This window comes from Protopterus annectens, chromosome 6.part0 (genome assembly GCF_019279795.1).
Source record: "Protopterus annectens isolate FY-2018-M chromosome 6.part0, PAN1.0, whole genome shotgun sequence".
NCBI lineage: Eukaryota > Metazoa > Chordata > Ceratodontiformes > Protopteridae > Protopterus > Protopterus annectens.
The window spans coordinates 673,406,614-673,431,696 of NC_056737.1; the positions used below are offsets into that span (position 1 = coordinate 673,406,614).

At 39.7% G+C, this 25,083-nt stretch overlaps 1 protein-coding gene across 1 annotated transcript in view; it reads left to right on the top strand.

Annotated features, from left to right (window-relative positions):
- PLD4 (phospholipase D family member 4) overlaps positions 1-25,083 on the top strand; it is a 420,480-nt gene that overhangs the window by 356,357 nt on the left and 39,040 nt on the right. The window contains exon 10 of the mRNA XM_044074359.1: positions 13,560-13,656. Coding sequence (XP_043930294.1) covers positions 13,560-13,656 — 97 coding nt within the window. The remainder of the gene's footprint in view (positions 1-13,559; positions 13,657-25,083) is intronic.

The window sequence follows — 25,083 nt, forward strand, 5'->3', positions numbered from 1 at the left end:
TAAGGATTCCTGGAATTTTCTTTCCAGGATATCTGACAATCTTTTCAGGGATGAGATTATTCTTGTTACCACTGACATCTAAGACTTCATTTCTGTTATCCCCCATTGTACAGGGCTGGACTGGTTTTATGATTTTCTTAGACATCACACCAGCCTCACCCAGGGATGGATTGAAGTCCAAAGAGATTTTATGGAGATTGTTCTACATAATACCTTTTTAATATTTGAAAATCAACCTTTTAGGCCTTAAACAGGGGGAGCCATTGGAGCAGCTTGTGCCCCCATATTTGGTAATGCAGTCTTATTATTGGGAGACCAATTTTGTTTTAAATTCTGAATTCAAAGAAAGTTGGCTTATTTATAGGTGATTTTTAGATGATATGATTTTTTTCTGGAAAGATTCAGAGGCAAATCTCAATGAGTTATTTCTATTTTTGCAAGGGACTACTGATTTTTTCATGTTCACTATGAATGTGCAACGTGATTCTGTACACTTTTTGGATGTTACCATCAAGAAAAATTATGTTAGGAGAGGCTTCAACACTACTGTCTGTCATAAGCTTACTTATTTGAATTCCTTTCTTCATTTTGATAGTATGCATCCCATACATCAGAAGAAGTCCTTGTTAAAGGCCAATGTGTTAGATTGGCTCGTATGATTACTAATGAGAATGATTATCTTTTAGAAATGGGGAAGTTAAGGGACATGTTTAGAAGGAGGGGATGCCCAGATCCTTTTTTAACTGACATTTTTGATGAAGTTCATTCTAAAAGGAGAACAGGATATTTTGTGCCCATTCTGGGGGCTGGTGAACAGTTAGTTAATTTTAACTCCCATGGTAATAGTGGGAGGGGTAATGATAATGTCTTATAATAGGACTTTGGTTTTATCCTATACTCTTAATTTTAATGATCTCAAATCTGTTGTTGAGAGGAATTGGTCTATTTTTTGATTGGCTAGAGATAATATTGAGATTGTGAGACCAAAACCTGTTATTGTCTACAAAAAAGATAATTTATGGTGATGTCGCATGCTGAGCAGCATTATTCTGTAATGGGGCAATCATGGATGTCAGGATTGCTTAAGGTTTTCGTAGTCTGCAGTTGTAGCCCCATAAATTTAGGCTACTTCTGCACACCACACTCTGTGATTCACACTGTTGTGGTAAGGGCTATCTCCAATATGTGGCAGCCACTGGTGGTGCCACTGATGTCAAGAACAGGGGCTACAGTCCCTTGATACATTGTCTCAAATAGCAATGGAGAACAACAACAACAACAAACAAGAAAAATAAAATATAAATATTAATAGAAACCTGTATGAGTATAATATAAGTCATTAATTGAGCACTGCATCTTGGAGTGTGTAGCAAATATGCAATGTTACTTTAGAATATGGCCCAAACTGGCGCTCCCAAATAACATTCAAAGTTGTAGACAAAGACCAGTTATGAACCAGAATCTTCCTCATCTTGTTCTGAATTGGCTAGTAATTCCTTCCAGGAGTGCACATGTTTCCTATTTTATGTTAGTTACTATATCAGATGGACCCTGTCTTGTATACAGAAGATTACTAGTTACTGTGCCACTCTTAGAAAATAAGCAAAATAAAACATACAAATTTAACAGCTTATAGTTGAGCAGCATGGGTCACTAAGAGCTGAATACCAAGATGTAGTCGCCGCAGTTGTTGTTGTGCCTTTTGGCTTTTCCCGGTTAGGGGTTGCCACAGTGGAACTCCGGTCCGCTAATGATTGGCAGTTGATGTTTACGTGCTGAGTTACCAGCCCTGATGCACAACCTTCAATGAAGGTACGCCCATTCAAGCATGTCTCCACACAGAAGACGCTCTAGCTGAGAATCGAACCTGACAGCGTCTTACTGTGAGGCGATGTAGTCACCACAGTGCTAACCTTATATCAATTAATAAACTAATAACTAGCCACATACTTTAAAATTAAATACATAGATCCCTTTACTAAAATAAAATTAAGAAACATAGTATAAAGGCTAGGTAATATCTACTCAGGGAAATATAAAACAAAGGGTTTTAAGTGACAGGATGGCTTTTTAAGAAAGCATTATTTTATAAATTCCTATCCAACTTCTGTCTAAAAAGGTTGCTAAGCCATGCCTGCCATTAAAAAATGAAAATATGTAATCATCATCATCACCAACAGCTCCCTTTTTCCCATTTTTTCTACATGGGGTTAAGGTATTGTGTTAACTGTCACCAACTCTCTCAATTCAGTGTCACACTCCTGCCTTCTTCAACTCTCATGCCTATTGTAGATCTTCTTTTACACAATCCATCCACCTCTTTTCAGGATGCTCTTGCTTCCTCTTACCTTCTTCCTGTCTGTCCTAAATCTTCCTCACCAGATTGTCTTCTGCTTTTCTGCACATGTCCAAACCACTGTAATCTGTTCTCTTTGATGTTTTCTGCAATTGGAGCGACTTTGGCTTTTGCTCTTATGTCCTTATTTCTTCATCTGTCCCATAGTGTGCATCCTACCACCCTTCTCAAGCACTTCATTTTCATCACCTCTAACTTCTTCAACTGTTCTGCCTTTACCGCCCAGGTCTCTGTACCATACAATAGTACTAGTCACACCACTGTCTTGTACACCTTACTTTTTAGCTTCTTTGACATTCTTCTGTCGTAAACTACACCTGACATTCTATGCCAGTTGGCTGCAGCCCCTCTGATTCTGGCTTTGACCTCTTTATTCAGACTACCCTTCTCCTCCACCACCCCTCCCAGATACTTGAAGCTGTTTACCTGTTCCACTATCTTCCCTTCTGTCTCTATTCTCAGCTTCTTCTGATTTCCCCTTTTTGCTGCCATTACCACTGTCTTATCTGTGCTTAGTTTCATCCCATGTGCCTTCAGTTTTGCATTCCATTCTCCTATCATTTGCTGAAGTTCTAGCTCAGTCTGCATGTAATGCCACATCATCTGCATACAGCAACTTTGTTGATCTGTCCCCTCTGACCTGTTTGCTAATGTAGTCCATCACCAGTATGAACAGCAGTGAGCTCAGAGCTGAACCCTGGTGTACACCCACTCCCACTGGGAACCCCTCTGTGAGGCTGAACACTGTTCATACTTGAGTCATTGTACATAGCCTGCATTAATTCCACCAATGTTTCTGGGACTTCAAACCACTGCAGTACTGCCCAGATCAGCTTCCTTGGGACCTTGTCATATGCTTTCTCCAAGTCTAGGAATGCCCAGTTGGACTCTCTCCTCATCTCTAGCTTCTTCTCAAGTACCTGCCTTACTGCAAACATCAGGTCAGTTGTGCTGCATCCTGATCTGAATCCGAACTGCTCATCTCCCATCTTACATTCTACTACTCTCGTATCCATTTATCAGTCACCCTCCCTAGAACTTTCATGCAATGTGATAGGGGTTTGCTGCCTCTGTACTGCCCACAGTTGTGGATGTCCCTGTTGTTCTTGTACACTGGCATGAGTATGCTTATTCTCCAGTCATCTGGGATACGCCTTTCTCTCCACACTGCTATTAGTACCCTCAGGAGCCATTTCTCCCCATCTCACCCAGCATCCTTATCATATCTGCTGTGACCTCATCTGAGCCTGCTGCTTTCCCTGACTTAATTTTCCTTAGTAGTATTCTTACTTCTTCTATGGTAGGCTCCTCTTCTTCTCTCATTATAGGCTGTTTCTGGGGCAGCAGAGCTTCTGTGGGGTTTTCCTAATTCAGAAGTTGCTGGAAATAGTCCTTCTATCTGCCTTGGATGTCTTGTGTACTGGTGAGCAGGTTGTTGTTGGCATTCCCTATGAAGAGTGTCTGACAATCTTCTTTATCTTTCTGTCTTTTCCTTGCAACTGGATATAGTTTCTTTGTGCTATTTTCTGAGTCACTTTCCAGAAGTTGGTACAGTGCCTCCGATGCCCTATTCTTCGCTATTGCAACTTGTTTCTTAGCTTCTTTGTTAGCCAACCAGTAGTCATTCCTAGCCTATTCAGTCTTTTCTATCTCCCACCTCTTCCTGCACTCCTTCTTTCTTTTGATGACTTCCTAGACTTCTGCATTTCACCACCAGCTTTCCTTATGTACCTTATTTCCATATCTGGACCACCACATATCTTTTCTGTAGTCCTAACACATGCTGCTTTTAGGCACTGACATTCTTGTTCTACTCCACCTATTTCCTCCTCTTCTTGGGGTGCTAGAGCCCTGAGTAATTCAATGAACTGTTGCACTTTCTCTCCAGTCAACTTCCAGATCTTCAGCCTGGTCTCTATTGACTTTAGAGCCTTCTGCGACCACTGCTTGCAGCTGATTGTGGCAACTAGTGATTTATGCTGTGACTCTCTCTTTCTGAACCATGTGTTGGTTACTATCAAGCCATTTGTCAGACATAGGACTAGAATGGTCTTTCCTTCTTTATTCCTGTTGCCCCACCCATGTGGACCCAGGCAGTCCTCATATCCTGTTCTGTCTGTCCCGATATGTGCATTCAAGTCACCCATTATCAACACTAATTCATGTTGTCCTGCTTTATCTAGTAGGTCCTGCAACTGCTGTCTGAATGCACTCTTTTCCTCACTATCACAACCCTGCTCTGGGGCATACACTGGCCAATAGGGGCACATATAGTCCTCCCACCATTAGCAAGGGACCCTGGTGTAGGTCAGAGTAGGCTGGGTCCTCAACCCACTTATCACCAGTAACTACTCATGCCCATCTTGGCGACATTCGTCAACATGACTGAATCAACCTAGAACCATATGTTACATTGACAAGTGGCTAGCCCTGCCATGACACGCAGTCTGTGATCCATGTTCTCCTATCTTGAGGATACTGTGCACGACAGTAGATGCCCAAAGCGGTTGGTCTGTACAACTCTTCCCCCTATAGGACAGCAGGTAGAGTCTGTGCTGCTGTCCAGAGCCCCATTCATTGGTGAGTTTGAGATGGAAACACTCAACATGTTTTTTGGACATGGGAGAAACCCCATGGAGAGGGTCTATATTAGAACACTGAAGTTTCAAAACTTCGAATGTTCTAATATTGACCCCTATTCAGTGAAAGCTGAAAATATCGAAGCAACAGAAAACTGAATTTTTTCCTATGGAAAGAATTTGGTTGTCCATTTCTGGTGCTTCGGTATTTTCATCACTGTGGTGGAAAGTTACGGGTCAGGTTTAGGTAAGTGTGCGATTGAGTGCAGGTTAGGTTATCTAGGGTTAGGGTGTGGGTTAGGTATGTGTGCGATTGTGTGGACGTGAGGGTTAGGGCGGGTTAGGTGAGTTAGGGTTAGGGCGCGGGTTAAGTATGTGTGCGATTGTATGTACGTGAGGGTTAGGGTGGGTTAGGTGAGTTAGGGTTAGGGCGCAGGTGAGGTGAGTGTGCGATAGTGATGGACCTTAGGGTTTGTGTTAAGGTAAGTGAATAGTTAGTGGTGTGTGTATAGTTTAGTGTAGGGTTAGGTGTAAGATTTTAGGTGTATGTGTGTGGATTGCTGTTTGTTTGGTGTACTTGTGTTGTGTGTATGTGTTTTGGAACAGCAAATTTTTTCCCTAGGAAAAAAATCACTGTTCTGTATGTTCGATGTTTTCAGCTTTCACTGAATAGGGTTCGATATTAGAAAATTTGAAGTTTTGAAACTTCAATGTTCTAATATAGACCCCATGGAGACACAGGGAAATGTGCAAACTCCAAACAGACCACAATTCAGCTATAAAAATAAAAAGAACATAAAAAGACTATTGTGTACTAATCACCAGAATAGAAACCCAATTAAAGGCTGGAAGGGTACCTTTATGTGTGGTAACTGCAACATTTGTTCCTTTATAGACAGCAGCAATCAATTTGAACATCCAAGAACCAACAGAAAATATATCTTTGATGTTAAGGCAACATGTACAAGTAATAATGTTATTTATTTGGCCACATGCAAATTTTGTCCATCATTTTATGTTGGTAAAACCAACCAGATGCTTAAAAAATGAATACAAAGACATCAAAGAGACATCATCAATAAAGATGCACACAATGCTTTGGCTTCTCATATTGATATGAATAGAGGTCATTTGTTTCTATTTAAAGTTATTGAAACCATTTATGTTGGTTCAAGAAAAGGAGATATTGAAAATGTGACTGAAATAGGAGAAACTAAATGGATAATCAATTTAAGAGTGGATCAGTATCCAGGTCTATACAGCATTATCCCTCTGAAACCAATCTTGAAAATGAGAAGATCGACCATAAAATAACAGTATAACTAAACAAACAATTTATCTTATGATTCCAAATAGTTGGACTTTATTCTTACATATTTTTTACAATATGAGAAGTTATCATTTCAAAGGAGACCTATTATTGATTGATTAAGTTCCGTATCCATTGTAGGATCCTTTGTAGAAAAGTAATGATACCTTGAAAAAGACTACAATGTTTACTTATGCTGATGATGCCAACCGGCTACTGAACTATATGCTAGCAGTGATTAGTGATTTTTACATTTTGACAGTTCGGATTGGTTAATCACATCTAACCACTTTCCTTTCTTGACTGATGTGAAATGAGTTGTAATTGGTGGTTTAGCTTTGCTTCTATACTTGTACAGACATATGGTCCATCCAAGCAATCCACTATATAAGTGTATTAAAAAATGACTCATGGCAGACTAACATCGGTGTCCTGAAAGAGACAGAACACACTTATTTGTGTTGACTTTGTTAAGCCATATGAACTTTGAAACCAATCCTGAAAATGAGAAGATCGATTTATCCTATGTAACATGATCCCAAATAGTTGAACCTCATTCCTACATATTTTTTTACAACACAAGAATCTATCATGTCAAAGGAGACCTATTATTGATTGATTAAGTTCTGTAACCATCGTAGGATCCTTTATAGAAATGCAAGAGGTTAATAATGATATCTTAAAAAAAGGCTATAATGTTCACTTATGCTGATAAAGCCAACTGGCTACTGAACTATATACTATCAGTGACTGGTGATTTTTACATTTTGACAATTCTGATTGGTTAATTACATCTAATCATTTCTCCTTTTTTGAATGATGTGAAATGAGTTCTAATCGGTGGTTTAGCCCTGCTTTTATACTTGCACAGACATACAGTTCAACTAAATAAACCGTTATACAATTATTATATAGGAAGTATTTGGATCTCTTAAACACTGGGCTATCAACGACGAAGTGCCGTCATTTTTGAAAGAGACTATAACATTTTTGAAAGAGACTATAACATTTGCTCATGTTGATTCTGGCAAGTGATGCGTACTGGCTATTGAAAACATTTTAAAGGAGACGTAATACTGATTGATTATGTTCAGCATTCACTGCAGGATCCTTCATAGAAATATGGGAGGTCATTTATGATGCCCTGAAAGAGACTGCAATGTTTATTTGCTTACATTTTATTAAGTGACTTTAATTGGCCATTGAATTGTATATACCAACAGTGACTGGTGATTTTTGCATTTTGAGAGTTCTGGTTGGCTATCTATATTCAATAATTTCTTTGTTTGATTCATGTGAAGTGAGGTGTGATCGGCGACTTGGTTTCACATCTATATTCCTCAAGATACATGGACCAACTAAATAACAAGTTTCACAATGTTACATAGGAAGTACTTAGATCTTTTTAACGTTGGTTCATCAACGGCGAAGTACCGAATATATTGGATGCAACTATCAAGCTATGATCACCTTTTGGATCAGTAAAAATTATGGAACACAGTCACAAACGTGTAAAAAAGAAAACGACTCGTGATAAACTAACATTGGTGCTTTAAAAGAGACAGAAATACTAATTTGTATTGATCCTGTCAAACCATATGGACTGGCTATTGACTAGATTGCACCAAATGTGATTGGTGGTTTTCGCATTTTGGGGGCCTGGATTGGTTGTTTGTATTTGACAGGTCTTCCTTTCTGACTAACGTGAAGAGAGATATGACTGGGGATTTGATCCTGTCTTTTGTGTTTTTTATATTTTACAACTTTCGTATTTCTAAGACACATAAACTATGCAAACAGCTAGCAATATAATTAATATTTATACCTACACGGTATCGCTCATGTTGATTTAATGATACCACATGAAATTGCCATTGAGCTGCATCATGATTGGTTATTGCCACGCTTTGAGAGCCCTAACTGGCTACTCATCATAGCTAATTTAAGTCTAACATAGGACTTTGATTCTCAAAGTGGATAGTAGGTGTGTCGCCAATAAGCGAAAGCTATTGGCTTCAGATATGCAAAATAGATGGAACGATCTCAAAAATGAATGGTTCTAATCATTTTTATAATTTTTGGATTGGATGACTAATTACTGTTATGTTTTATTTAAGCTAATGATTGTCCCATGTCTTATTATGATCTGAGGATTGAACCTTGTACCTTGTGCATGGGAGGCAAAGACCTTAGCCATTATAGCAACTGGTCTCTACAAAATATATATAAATATATAACAGGCAGACCAAAACATATACAACCAGTAGAGCAACAGTTAAGTGATTCTCCTTTTAAATATTTGTGATGCTTCCTTGTTCTGTCACTCAGACTTCAAAATGCACAGCTGCACAGGTAAAAAACACACTGTCCAAAGCCAAGAATACAGCTTCCATTGGACCTTATAGTATCTCTTGCTGTATTCTACATTAATTACAAAGTGAACTGGCACCACACCTGAGTGCCCTGTTCAATCACAGCCTCACTTCAGGCTTTGTCCCTTCGGAATGGTGCACTGCTACGATCATCCCACTACAGAAAAGGGGGGACTACTGATCCCAAAAATTACCGCCCTATTAGCTTGACGAGTCTAATATGTAAGGCTATGGAATGCATCATCACGGACCTTATATATAGGGTAATAGGGAATCTCCAAACTCTGGACCCCACGCAATTTGGGTTTGTGAAAGGTAGGTTATGCCTGCTTAACCTGATAGACTTCTTTGAGTCTGTCACCAAAGCTGTGGATGAAGGCAAGGTAGCTCACACAACCTACTTGATCTTGCCAAGGCCTTCAACATCATTCCTCACTCATGAATCATAGATAGACTGACTAAACTAGGCATAAACCCCTATGTCATAAGATGGGTTGCCAACTGGCTCACTGATAGAACCCACATTGTCAAAGTAGCGGACTCCAAATCTGACTACCAACCAGTTACAAGTGGAGTCCCACATTGATCAGTCCCAGGTCCTCTCCTGTTTGGCATCTACTTCTATGAAGTTCAAGCCAATACAAATGGACTATGGTTGACCAAGTTCACCAATGATTGCAAACTGGTTGCCATTATTGATTCACCAACTGATTCAGACATTCTACAAAAAAAACTCACTGAGACCAATGATTGGTGCCAGAACCATGGCCTAAAGCTCAATGCCAAAAAGTGCATTGTAATTCCCTTTGGGAAAAACTCAGAACTCATGAACTACCACATCAGTGGTAGTCCACTATACACCAAAGGTGTGATAAGAGATCTGGGGACACAGGCTGACAGCAACTTCTCCTTTGACAATCACATTGCCACTGTGGTCAGAAAGTCCTTCTATGTGGCACATCTCATTAGAAAAGGGTTTTCCTCCAGAAAGAAGGAGGTCATAATCCCTCTCTACTCGTCTCTCATTAGGCCTGCTATAGAATACAATGCCCCATTTGGCAAGTACTTCACTAGTCACCTACTACAACTGGAAAGGCCACAAAAATACCTCATTAAGAGGATCTTAAGCCTTAAACACATGCCCTACATGGACAGACTCAAAAAGCTCCAACTATACTCTGTCTCATATTGCTTGCTTAGAGGTGATCTCTGCTTGACCTACAAAGCCATGTCTGACCCAGAGCTGTTAGATATGCTACATCTAAAGAAATCCCAATCCCTCCATTCCACATGCTCCAGGGACCTCATCCTCATTACCACAATAAATGGAACATGATGGAGGGACAAGTTCCTAACCCAGAGTCTCCCCATACTCTGGAACAAACTTTCCATCCACGTCAAGCAGAGCACTTCACTGGCCCTCTTCAAGAGAAATCTTGACGAGTGGATTTGCAATAGAAAGTTCACCCCAGGGATCACTTCAGTGGCCTTGCTCAATATGGGCACTGGGAACTAATGTTGGGAAGCACAATGCCAGGGAATCTTTTGGGCTAGGCTTATATAGGCTCCAGGGCTGTTAGCCTAGTATACACCTATGAACCTATGAACCTGTGCAAGCAATAGACCCCAACTGAATACCATGCTTTATGAAACAGGAAAAGACTGACTGTTATATGACTGAACATCTTAACTCATTGCTGCCTTCCATTCTGAGCATTCTTACTCATGTGTATAGCTTTAGTTGTTTGGGCTGCTTTGTCCCATTCAAGACAATATTATTTGAAAGGCAGACCACACAAAGATTTTTTTTGCTTTAGTGTAACTTGACCATGGTACTGTGGTATGTAATGCTGTGATTAAGCACATTGAAAGTGAGAAAAGTTACTTTAACAGAATAAGAAATGCAACTGGTCTTCTTTCTTGTTCATATGGAAATATATGCACACATTTCATTTTTGATTTTACTCTCAGCTGTCCAGCCTGCCAGCAATGAAGAATGTGGCACCTAATTATCTGACAGCTGTCAGGTTTTAATGAGTTAAGTAATAGGAAGTAACCCATTAAACCTTGGCTGACTAAATATTTGTGCATGTGTGTGTGTGTGTGTGTGTGTGTGTGTGTGTGCATATGTCTGTTTCTCTCCCATAAAAAATTAGTAATAGAATATTTTTCTTTTCACACTTAGTTGTCTAGACCTGAGCACTATAAAATAGTGTCATGCATCCTTTTTCACATAGCATTTTTTATATCACATCTACTACATTTCAAAGAAAAATAATTGCAAGTTTAATGCAATCTTGTGCATTTCACAGATGTGTTGCATTCTTACAAAAACAGTTGCAGGTTTATATGCAGTCCCATACAGATTTGTGAACTGCACAATACAGTGAAGCAGCTTCATTTTCATGTCCACTTCTAACTATCTCAAAAATCCGAACAGGTTAAATGCAGAATGTCAAAAAACCGAACCCAAAACATCAAATGTTGAAAACAGCGAAGCCCCGGAACATCAAAATCTTACCTAGGGCAATATTTCGGTGGACTGTTCCATGGCTTCGCTATTTCCTCCACTGTGGTGCAAGAGTTGTGGACCTTAGCGTTAGGGTGCGGGTTAAGGTAAGTGGATAGTTAGTAATGTATGTATGGTGTAGTGTAGGGTTGTGTTTTGTTAACTGTATGTGTGTATGTATTTATTGCTTTGTTTGTGTATAGTTTTGTAGGGTATATGTGCAATAGTTACGGACCTTAGGGTTATGGTGCGGGTTAAGGTAAGTGGATAGCTAGAATTTATGAGTGGTTTAGTGTGGGGTTGGGTTTTGTTAACTGCATATGTGTGGTTTATTTATTTTGGTGTGCTTGTGTTGTGTGTATGTTTCTCGGAACGGCAAATTTTTTTCCCTGGGAAAAAATTCACTATTCTGAGTGTTCGATGTTTTCAATATTCGAAATTCCAAGTTCGAACATATGGTGTTCGACATTTTGGAATTTGGAATATATGATATAGACCCACCTGGACTCTTCCAGGTTTACAGTAGTGTATGCAGATATTTTATAGTGTAATGGGAAAGTTTTGAATTATGTAGTACTCTGGCATGTGGATACTGTCACACAACAGCCTTAAGAAGTTGCATGCAAGGTTTATAAAAACTGTTCTTACTTTTTAAGAAGTATGAGGAAAGAAAGAGAGAAACTGTATATATCTAAATATATGTAGATCTATATATATGTCTATCTCTCTCTCTATATATATGTGTCAGCTGGTGCAGAACACTAAATCTCTGACTTGTTAATGAACTGCTTCCTATGACAGGGGTGCAGGGTTTGAATCTTGCAGGTGGGGATTGGTATAATGGTTAAGATGTTTACCTCACAGACACAAGGGACAGGATTTAATTCTCACCTTTGAGGAAAAGTGGTTAGGCTTAAAATGGTCCACAAGTGTTCTTGCCTATATATATGGTTATATTCCTTTACATCGTTGATGAACTTTTATTGATATGAAATATATTGTGAAACGCCATTGACAATGTCTTTCTGTAACACAAAAACAGCTAAGTAAGGTGATTGCAATGAAAATGAAATAAATATGTTTCATTTCTGATCTCATAAAATAACCCACAACTTTGCTTTTACATGGGGAGCTTTGCCCCCTCCCATAGTCCCAGAAATCAAATATACTAACTCCATGATCACATAGCCACAAAGAAAGAGGATAACTCCAGAAATTATATTATAGTCAAACTAATGCAGTTCATTTGTGGTATAATTCAACCACTGCAACCTTCCTGAAATCAGCATTCAAAAAACAATGAAAAAAATCCAACAGGGAAAAAAATCCCTTTTTTGTAATTTGCAAGCCCCCCATACCTCCAGAACTTATTTATATATGAGATACATGGTCACACCAACTTGAAGAAGGGGATTTCTCTCTAAAGAAGCGAGTCCTTGTTAGCGCACAATTAGAAATCACAGCAACAATGATTTCCTATTGGAAATAAATTTTGCCTTTGTGCCACTTGTCTTTTTTTCGTGGGCTATTGACACAAGCAATTTCAAGTCAAGCATGAGAAGGGAAGCTGTAAGTGACATTTCAAAAATTCATTTATGGACAGTATGGTTTCTAATGAATGAAACAAAGCAGGTATGATTTATCTTCACAAGACTGGGAGCAAGACAACGTGGTTTGACATCTGTTGCTGGGAAATTTTGGAATCCTTGTTAATGGAAAGACATTTATAGCATCTGGAATCATGAAGGAGTTATGGCAGCATGGATCACAGAAGTAGATCAGCTCATACAAATCTAATAATTTTTTTTATATTTCATATATTTTAATGTAAAATGAGTACACAGAATTCTGATCTTAAAAAATCTTAAAAAGATAGTCAACAGTGAAGGCAAAATGCATTGCTTTTGAAGTATATATTTTTTCTTACAGAAGTACTTGTAGCACTTTCCAAACAAGTTGATCATAAAGATTTGTTCTGTGATGCCTTCAACAGCAGTGCAATAATCATCTTATCAGAATAGTCAATATTTTCTTAAACCAATTGCCTTAAAATAAGATTTTATAGAATTAAACAATTCAACATATAAAAATGATGCCAAGGTGCAATAAATAATTTCCTTTTTTGGTGTAGAACCTCCTTATTGGTTGTTTTCATAGCTGTAGCAGCTGCCAGTAATCATAAATATAGAAAAACCGTGAAACACATGGAAAGTCAGGAAACATATGTAGAAAAAGGGGCTCTGCTCTAAGTGAGCCTGTGATTTTGTTCATTATGTCCTGAGACCTTGAGGTGTACTTTACCCCTCCACAAGTTTTAAGGTCAATCCTTAGATAGTTCATAGTTATGTTTTTAGGAACAGAAGACCCTTAATGTATTAACAGCTATGAAGAAAACAGCTGATTTTATTTTAACACACTATTTCTTTTTCAATAGAAACTCTTCATTGTTCCGCCTGGGAACCATGCCAATATTCCATATTCAAGAGTAAATCACAGCAAGTTCATGGTGACCAACACTGTGGCATATATTGGTAAGTAAAATTAACAGATCAATCCAAAATGCATTGAAGTGAAATGTGTAAAATCCATAGTTGGAGTATCACCTCTACAAAAATCAGTTTGCTGAAGATACTTGGTATTTCAATTCTTTAATGAGCTATGTACATTCCAAAGTGCTTTTTGTCATGCATTTATTTTTATTGCTCTAGATAATTTTAAAGGTCATAGCTTCTTAAAATCTTCATTAAATCATGCCCACTTATTTGTCAATTACAAAGTACAGAGGTATGCATTTCAGAACAGAGAGCGTAGAAAAAATAAAGGTTGCTAAACAGACTTCCTTAACACTGTTTTAGCAGATAATGCACAGCAAAAGTATATGCATTTTAAAAGCTAGCCATTACTACACTGTATTTATCAAGTTGTAGGAAGAATGAAAGAAGAAAAAATCTGAAACTGTTCCCATGAACAGTATGACATCAGACAGAGTAATAATTTATTACATAATATGGCACTTAAGGCTTTGGCACTCATCTACTGGTATCCAATGTGAATAAATCATCATGGATCTCCAAAGTACTTATTTGAGTATTTTGATGTTTGTTTGTTAACCAGCAGAGTGACCTGGTCTGAAGACTCTTTTCGGCCATAGCAAGGGCCAAATGCTAATGACATAAATGTACACAAAAATGCAATATACTATGAAGCTGGTAGTACAAACAACCTAAAATAACATAGCATGAGGGCTGTTATCAGACCTTCCACAGCCCTTAAAAAACAGCCTGTAAAGGATTACTGTTGAGACTTACTCATTCCTTATTCTTAGTTATACACGTTTAGAGATGCAGCATCAAATTCATAGCTTAATACTTATTATTAGAACTAGTGCAAATAGCTTCCAAGCACTCTGATGGATAGCATATCTAGTCCCTTTTTTGCATATGATTAGTTACTTATGAGTAGCTAAGACTGGAGGTTTTTCCTTGGTACTTTAATAGGCAGAAATGGACTTCTCTGAAGTACTTGTGCAAATTAATACCCAGTGTGACTGATCAAGTTAATGATCTATGCAATGCTGGGTTTACTGGTGATTTTAGATCTTTACTACAGCATGAAGGGTACTAATTTAGCTCTTCTGTGGTAGAGAGGAAGAAAACAGCTATGTGATTTTTTTTCAAAATGTTAGATCTATCTTTGGGATTTGATTTATTGTGAACTTCAGGTACACAGACAGTAAAAGAGTTGTGCAGTGCAAATTAACTTATATTTTGTTTGTTAGGAATATATATTTAAATTGTCTCTTATAGCTGCATACGATTGCTAGTAGATGGCAGTTCACATACACATTAGCTCTGTTATAGCATTATTTATGTATTTTTATTTCTACTCCCTGCCAGCTATGAGCCCTCCTGTGGCTTACTAGCCCATTTACTCCCCTTCAGGTAAGAGTTGATTGGGCTAGATTATTAGAGTTTGTGGTAATGTCTAAGTCCTCACACCCAGATGGCTGACGTGCATGTTTGAGGGTCTGTACTATACTTTCCCTCCCTTGGGTTATGCACACACCCATACATGCTCCTGGAAGACTACTGCTTGTTGCAGCTTGCTAGAATTAGGGGCAACTCTGCAGTCCTTTGTTGCATGATGTCCTTCAAGGATGCATCTGCAGTCATCACATATGGGTTGTCCTGCCTCAGGCAGCCCTTCGGTCGGCCGGATTCCAAAGTCTAGGTCCGGCGTTGGCTGATGTCACCCTTTCCCCGATGTCAGAGCGCATGGGGTATAAAAGCGTCAGCCGACGCCATCTTCCTCAGTCTTTCTTGCTGCGTGGTGCCCGAAGCAGAAGCAGTTCACAAGTGCTGGTCGGCCAGCTCCTGTAATTCAGCTACCGAAGACTTCAAAAGCTAAGTACCCCGTTGGGGACTCTTTCTTGCCTCAGCCAATGTCAGATAAAGTTAATAATTGCTTAACTTGTGGGAAACAAATACCTCATAAGGATTTCCACTCTTACTGCCTCCCCTGCCTAGGCCCAGACCACGACGTCTCGGCCTGTTCAGCCTGTGCTTCCTTCAACTGACGCACTCTTAGACGTTGGGCGGAGTTTGCAGAGGAATTATTTGGGGCTAGTTACATTATGCCGTCGGAGACTCCGACTTCACATTTAATAAAGAAACGGAAGGACAAGGACCGACACACGCGGGCCGCGGTTTCGGCTGAAACCACGGCCAGGCCTACCGCGAGTGTCTTGGTCTCGGCTGAAACCGAGTCCTTGGTACTTCCGAACCCCGAAACCGCTCTACCGACAACCTCGGCCCCGGAGGCCCCTGCAGAGTCGGTTATTGAATTTCCTTCAGAAACTGGTGTCTTGGAAACTTCCAACACCATTCCTCTAGACAAAACTAATCCAGCACGTGGTGCAGCTAGGCCTCCTGCATCCATGTCCATAAAGGCATTCACCAGGGCTAAAGCTGCTAAACATACAAAAGGTATGCCTTCCAGGGTTATTCCTCAGTGACCCTCTACAAGTTCACAGATTCTTACTTTAGCAGAGGACCTTATTTCCTTGATTAGAGGCTCTCAACCCCATCCGGTCAGGGGCTCTCAACCTCCTCTAGACAAAAGGCCCAGGGTTGAGCCCTCTGATCCCCACTCCTCAGAGGAGGCCTCTGATGGCTCTGCTCTCTCGGACTACCAGGAGGAGGCTTTTTTGGCCTACGAGGATTCTGATGCAGAGGAATCAATCCCCTCGGCCTCCCCTCCTGAAGAACTATCCTTCGGGGAGACCCTTCACACTATGAGAGAGCATTTCAAATGGCAGGGCCAGGAATTCTCTGATTCCAGGAAAAGATTAAGAAATTTTCTGCATCTACCTCAGCATAGACCTTTGGCTATTCCTCCTGTTTTGAATGTCATTGATGATGTGTACTCTGAGTCTAGCATAACCCCTGACACTCTTCCTCCGGCCCCTGTCAAACCCGATAGGTACTACAGGGTCCCGGACTCACATCATTTTCTTTACAAGGCCCACTCTGCTGATCCAGAAACTATTTCCCAGGGCCCTAAAGGGGTTGCAGCTGCCACCACTAAAATCCCCCTCTGAAAGGGAGTCCAGGGCTTTAGAGAGATGGGGTAAAAAAGTGTATACTTCTGCTACTCTTTCTATGAGGGCATTAAATTGTCAATTTCATATGATACAGTGCCAAGAGTATTTGTTAGATGAATTGCATAAGAAACTGTCTTCACCTGAACCCCTAGATCACAAATCACTACAGGATCTGGTACATAACTCCCAGCAGGTTAGCAACCATTTCTTACAATGTGGTTATGATGCATTGGAAGCTTCATGTAGGTCAGCTATGACAGGTGCAGTCATACGTAGGCATGCTTGGCTGAAGGAACAATCTCTGCCAGACCATGTTAAATCTAAGATTCTGGATGCTCCACTGGAAAAGCAAAAGTTATTTGGCTCCACTGCTCAGGAGGTCTTAAAGAAATTTGAGGAAAAGGCAAAATCTGTACAAACAGTCAAAGATTTTCTACAAGTCCAACCACCAAGATTTAGCAGAAATTGGCCTACCAGGAACTGGTCCTTTCTGGACACAGAAAGATTTCAGAGAGGCAAGAACAGGCGTGCCAGAGGTAGAGGGCAAGCTAGAGGCTCCTACAGAGGGCATCAATGGCAGCCTCCCAACCACAGAGGTGGTGCAGGACCTTCAACTGTTGCACAAGGACAGACTCAATGACTTTGCTTTGACTCCGCCAACCAGGGCTCAATTAGAAGCATCTTTGGGCGGAAAGCTTTCTTTATTCTCAGACAATTGGCACAGTATTACAAGAGACAAATGGACACTGCAAATAATAGACAGAGGATACAGGTTCCATTTTCACACATTGCCAAAAAGAAAAGGCATGTCAGACCTGCCACCAAATCAAAGGGCAGAGGCTTTGAAACAAATCTCCAACTTAATGCAAATGAAAGCTATAGAAAAGGTTCCTCTTTCAGAACAAGGCCAAGGATTTTATTCCAGACTATTCCTTGTTCCAAGAAAAGAAAATCAATGGAGGCCTATTCTCGACTTGTCCGCACTGAATACTTATCTCATTGTGCCAAAATTCAAAATGCTGACTCTACAGCAACTCCTTCCCATGCTGGGCAAGGGGTCTTGGCTGGTGACTCTAGACCTCAAGGAGGCATACCTGCATGTCCCTATCAGACAAAGTTGCAGAAGATACCTCAGATTTCTTGCAGGTTCAGAGCATTATCAATTCTCAGCATTGCCCTTTGGCTTATCTACTGTGCCCATAGTATTCACGAAATGCCTGGCATCAGTAATTGCACACTGCATACTTCAGGGGATTCAAATATACCCATATCTGGACGACTGCCTTATACAAGCGGACAGCCAACAAACTTTGGTAAAGGACTTGAATTATGCCATCCACCTACTGCAGCCCTTGGGATATACAGTCAACATTCACAAATCAAGACTTGTTCCATCCCAAAGAATAACCTTTCTGGGTGCGGATCTAGACACAACCACCCAAATGGCTTTTCTCACAGAAGAAAAACAAAGACAACTACCAGATTACTTCAAGAATCTGACAAGACAAACTCATCTGACTGCAAGGAAAATCCTGCAGGCCCTGGGTTACATGGCATCTTGCATTCTTCTGATTCCCCAAGCAAGGCTGCATATGAGAAAACTACAATGGTACCTAAGGAGTTTATGGACTCAGCACAGTCACAGCTTAGAAACTTTGATCCCACTCATTCCATGCCTCCAAAAGGAATTTCTGTGGTGGGCTCAAGCAAGCCAATCAAACAGGGGTCTGCCCTTCAGCAAGCCAATAGCCAGCCAAACCATTACAACGGATGCTTCAGACCACGGTTGGGGAGCACACATGGAGGGCAGATGTATTCAAGGACTATGGTCACAAAAGGAGCTACGCATGCACATAAACCAAAGGAAATGCTGGCAGTGATACATGCAATCGAGGCCTTCAAACTCTTTCTGCATCAAGGCCACCTGCTAATAAGGACAGACAACACCACAGTTATGTGGTACATAAACAAGCAAGGAGGCACCCATTCCTACCCTCTTTACAGACTGGCAATGAATCTATGGGAACTTTCCTTGCAACTCAATATAGACCTGCAATCCCAGTTTGTGCCAGGAAAGACAATATACTGGCGGACAGCTTAAGCAGAAATATCATGGATGCACAGAATGGATGCTGCACCCAGACATCTTCCTACAGATAACACAATCATGGGGAAGGCCAGACATAGATCTTTTGCCTCCCCACAATTATCAGCTGAAGAAATTCTGCTCAAGGACATACCACCCACAAGCATGGAAAGTGGATGCCTATCTTTCAGCTGGAGAACTCTAACAGTGTATGCATTTCCACCTCTTCCATTAATGACCAAGGTCTTACTGAAGATCAGGACAGAGCAGCCAAAAGTGATTCTGATAGCTCCGGACTGGCTAAGACAGCACTGGTACCCACTGTTAAAGAGCATGTCACGCACGAAACCATGGCCTCTTCCTCAATGGCCACTTCTCCTGACACAGCACAATTACAAAACTCTGCATTCCAACCTGAAAACCTTGCAACTAACAGCCTGGAAAATACCTTGACTCCTCCTCAAGATAAGCTATCCAAGAGAGTGAAGGATATCATCATGGAAGCTCGCAGGCCTTCCACAAGAAAGGCATATTCAGCAAAATGGAAAAGATTTCACACTTGGAGCACCACAAAGGGCCTAGATGCGACAGTGATGAACATGCCACATATCCTGGAATACTTGGCAGAAATGCTCCACAATGGCCTGTCTTACTCTTCCATTAAAATTCATGCTTCAGCAATTTCAGCAGAGTACAATACTGATCCACCTGTCTTTTCTCATCCTCTCCTGAGACAGTTTCTAAGAGGAATTAAAAACATCAATCCTCCAAGGAAACCTCCAGTGCCTGCTTGGGACCTTAACTTCGTGTTGGAAAAACTAACTCTGCATCCCTTTGAACCAGCAGCATCTGCAGAACTACAGTTCCTGTCTTGGAAGACCTCCTTCCTTCTGGCCATAACCTCAGCAAGAAGAGTATCTGAGTTACAGGCCCTCATGGCAGTACAGCCATTTCTTATTTTTCATCAGGACAGAGTCTCATTGAGAACCAATCCTTCATTTATGCCAAAGGTGGTATCCAGGGTCTCATTAAACCAAGCTATTCACCTGCCTACCTTCTTTCCAAATCCACAAAACAAAGGGGAGAAACTTCTGCACACCCTGGACATACACAGATAGTTGCGCTACTACTTGGACAGAACTAAAAGCTACAGAAAAACTGACCAGCTGTTGGTAGCATATGCTGCTGGTGTACAAGGAAAAGCAATTTCCAAACAGACAATTTCAAAATGGATAGGGAATTGCATTCATTTTTGTTATTCCTTTCATGGAAAAACTGCCAGCTAACATTAGACCTCATTCCACCAGAGCCACAGCCACCTCCACAGCCTTCTTAAGAGGGGTGGCTACCAAGGACATTTTAGAAGCTGCTACATGGAGCTCCTCTGCATACATCAGTTTCCAAGATTTCAATTCTTTATATGTACATTCCAAAGTGCTTTTTGTCATGCATTTATTTTTATTGCTCTAGATAATTTTACTTCATTAAATCATGCCCAATGCATTTTAGGCTTTGGCACTCATCTACGTACAAACAACCTAAAATAACATAGCATGAGCTGTTATTATCAGTCCTCACAGCCATAAAAAACAGCCTGTAACTGTTGAGACTTACTCATTCCTTATTCTTAGTTATACACGTTTAGAGCTGCAGCATCAAATTCATAGCTTAATACTTATTATTAGAACTAGTGCAAATAGCTAAGCACTCTGATGGATAGCATATCTAGTCCCTTTTGCATATGATTAGTTACTTATGAGTAGCTAAGACTGGGAGTTTTCCTTGGTACTTTAATAGGCGAAATGGACTTCTCTGAAGTGTGACTGATCAAGTTAATGATCTATGCAATGCTGGGTTTGGGTACTAATTTAGCTCTTCTGTGGTAGAGAGTATGTGATTTTTTCAATATATATATATATATATATGGGATATATATATTGTGAACTTATATATATATATATATGTGCAGTATATATATATATATATATATATATATATATATATATATGTCTATATATATATATATATATTGCTATATATGGCAGTTCATATATATATTTTCTGTTATAGCATTATTTATGTATTTTTATTTCTACTCCCTGCCAGCTATGAGCCCTCCTGTGGCTTACTAACCCATTTACTCCCATTCAGGTAAGAGTTGATTGGGATAGATTATTAGAGTTTGTGGTGATGTCTAAGTCCTCACACCCAGATGGCTGACGTGCATGTTTGAGGGTCTGTACTATACTTTCCCTCCCTTGGGTTATGCACACACCCATACATGCTCCTGGAAGACTACTGCTTGTTGCAGCTTGCTAGAATTAGGGGCAACTCTGCAGTCCTTTGTTGCATGTTTACTTCCACTTGACTGTAAGACTGAACATCATAGCAGCCCAGGCAGGCTCCTTCTGGTCACAACTGGTGAGCCAGCATTGACTGCTCACACCCATGCAGGTTGGCTCCTTCAGTGTATGAGCATCTAACTAAATCAGGATCATTTGTGTCATAGTCAGGGCTTTATTGCTCTATACCATGGATAAAAAATAGAATTTAAACTTATATCTGGTCAGTTTTGATCACTAATCCCTTGGCATAGCCCTTAGATTCCTTGAAAGAAAAATGTAAGTGAATTTCTTTCCTTATTGGTGATATTTACTCAAGTTATTCTTCCATTGTAACATATTTCACTAATGGTGTTTCTAAGTATTAGTCTAATGCAAGAACTTTCTTCACTTCTTTTTTCTTATTAGTGATTCGTGTATTATTCAAATAATCTCTAGTTCTTTTTCTGGTGATATGTATTCTTCTGTAGTAGATATTTATTATTTATTTATTTTACATTTGTTGACCGGGCTAGTCTAGCTGGATACATGTCCATTTTCAGTAGAGAACTTAATCTCACATGCTTCATGCCTCTAGGTTAAGTAACATCCCCTCAATCTAGGAGATGCCTTCTACATTTTATTTCTGAGTATGTTTAACAAAGGTGTGTGATGTGTTTTCACTTCAACATCTTTGTCACAGACATATTCATGGAATTTCTTACATCCATGTGCTATTACATTTCTGAGTAAACATATCTCTTTTGTACATTTATAAATGTTCTTGATCTACAGACAACTGATATATCCTTTGGAAGGATTACAGCTCCTCTATAGTTACTAGCATCTATTTGTACTACAGCTGGTTTATTCATGTAACAATGTTTTAATGATGGTATTGCTGTTATTAGTTTATTGAACATTTCAAAACTCTTTTCTTTTCTATAGCCCCTTTCTCAGACTTTGTTTTACTGGAAACAGTTTCTTAGAAGCATGGTTAACCTGGACATATTAGGCACATACTGTGCATGATGCTGTATTATTCCTAGAAATCTCTGTAATACTATTTTTTTCATTTAATATGGGGATTTTCACTATTATTCTGAGTTCTGCATGAACGTTCTGTCAATCTGATAGTAAAACATGACACACAAATTTCAGACTTGTCATTATAAATTTTTATTTGCTCTTATTTATCTTGGAATTATGCTGTCTTCATCTATTTATGAGCTGTTTCTGTCACTTGTCATGCATCTTGCATCCGATCACCTTCAAAAGATCATCAGTTGGGTTTACATCACCTTTCAAGCATTCAGTTATGCATGCAACAACCCTTTGGAATGCACCTAGTGCCGAAAGAATATGAGACAGATTCTAAATGGAAGTTTAAGGAATCTCTAACTTCCTAATGGGTGTCTTTGTCTTGCTTTACCTGCCAGGAACCCTGATTTGTATATAGCACTGAAAAATACTATTTCATATTTTCGATATAACTTATTCAAACCAATAGGTAATTTTCTGTTTTAACACTTTTATTTAGATAGTGCAGCTTAAAAGTACGTACAGTTATCTTTCCTTGCAACAGTAACCATACCATCGACATATTTGGTTGGTTGTAATTTCTTCTTAATGATGCCTAAACTTTGCATTTGTATTTATTCCCATTCTATTTAGTCCTAAGAACTACTGGTAGTTCTGGTACTTTTCTTTGTGGCATGAATTACTAGCAGAGATTTTTTTATACAATACACTACTTTAAATTTCCTAAATCAGTAAAAATCAGCACAATGATGCAGGATATAATTTTATGGCCTTGCACAACATTTGCAGATATCTCTGTGACAGGTGGAAGCATTACTAGTAAACTCTTTTTTTTTCAGTGTGAATTTATTTTACCACTCCTATCTTCATATTAGTAAAATTAAACAAAATATTAATAATATTGTTTTTTAAGTGCTATGATATGAAAAAAGATCTTTAACTTCTTCTTTTTTTAAATTCACATCAGCAACTTTGGACCTAATTGGCTCCTTCCAGTACCTAGAATATGTTAATAATGTGTATACAAAAAAAATGTTCAGTGCCTAGCAAACCCAGTACTTACAAAATACTTACAGACACGGTAGTATTACATTCTGTACATGTGACTACTTTAAATTCATATGGCCAAAAACAAAATTTAAATTATATAAAAATCCCCATAAAAACATAGGAAAAACTGAGAGACAATTAAAGAAGAGAATATATGAGCATCTATATGCTATTGCAAGAATGCACAATAATAATGCTTTTTTAAAACATACTTTAAATTGTCATGGTTTTACAAAATTTAAATTTGGTATTTTAGATGTTGTTTCAGTAAACTCTTTGGGCAGGATTCACGAAGCCTCCATGTAAGAGTTACAAGGCTTACACGGAGGCTGCAGTTAAACGGTGTGATGTCAGCATGTCATGCATATGCATGAGGGCATGCTGAATCACAGCTAAGGCTAACACGGTCCGTGTAAGACAGTAGGGGGCATGTCCGTAGGGCGAGCCCTGGAAACGGACACGCCCCCAGAAGAGTAAAAGTCCTGAAAGTAAACCCCTACGACAGAGTCCGTGTAAATGTGAATAAACACAACACATGCCCCCACAGACTATGAACATAAAATGTAGAAATGAACATCTAATATTTTTTTTTTATAAGTTGTAAAGATGTTTGCCCGTGAGTGCGCTCGTTTGCGCGGGGGTGCCCAGCGCTTAGCCACAGTTAGCAATCAGTGGAAAAGCATATAAGAACTAAATATGCAAAGTAAGCCAAGAAGCAATAGCGTAGCGGTAGAGACGTCAGCTGAAGAGGAGGCAGTCATGGTTCGAGCCCCCACAACATCAATTTATATTTTTAGTGAAATAAGCACGAAACAAGTCCCTGACATATATGTACATATATAAAATTATATTTTATGTAAAATGTAATGAAATGGGCCATGTATTTTGAAGAAATGTGAGATAAAAAAATTTAAAAAAAAATGTGAGATGTGCCCATAGCTGAGCTACAGTCTAACAAGTTGAGGATATCTGCTTGTAGGTGAGCAGTGTTTTAACAGGTGTAAAATGAGTGCCCGTAGGTGAGCAGTGTTCTAACAGGTGTAAAATGAGTGCCCATAGGTGAGCAGTGGTTTAATAGGTGTAAAATGAGTGCCCGGGGTTGAGCAGCATTTTAACACACTGAAACTGTGTGCCCATAGCTGAGTTGAACGTAATATGCGTGCTGACAGCCAAACCACACGTAAACCAGCGTGATCCATTTGCGCAGAGCTGCGCACCACGCCAACAAGCTAACCGACGGGCAACATTAAGCAAGCTGTATCAAAACTGCCTTTACACAGACACACCTCCTAGCCTGTGTAGACAGTCATAAAATATAAAAAGCAATGGCCAGGTTCGAACCCAGGATACCATGCACCATAGTCAAAGTACTAAACCACTAAGCCATGACAGTTGCACTTAGAAATGCAGTAATAGCATATATATAGGAATGAATAGAAAGAGGAGCATGACAAAGCAGGTTTTGTGAAGCTGATACAATTCCAAAATGGCCAATCACAGATAAGTGCGGGAAAAATGGCATATATAAGCCCCATAGGCAGGAATACACAGCATAACCAATTGTAGAACTGACTTGCAGCCAGGATGTCAGGTGTAGGAGAGCGTAGTTGCTTCTGAGCACAGAGGTGGGGCATTGAGGAGTCCAAATATATGTTTTGGCTCCTCGTCCATAATCATGAGGCCCAACTCATGCAGGGCCAGGTCCTGTGGGGAGCATATAGGGCTGAGGCGTGGGACTGGTTGGCACATGATCTCACCAGTGCCACAGGAATACCAAGGACTGGTGAGCAGGTCCGTCACCACCATGCGGATCTGAAGAGACAGAAGCAGGACCAACTAAACCATTGGATCCAGGAGG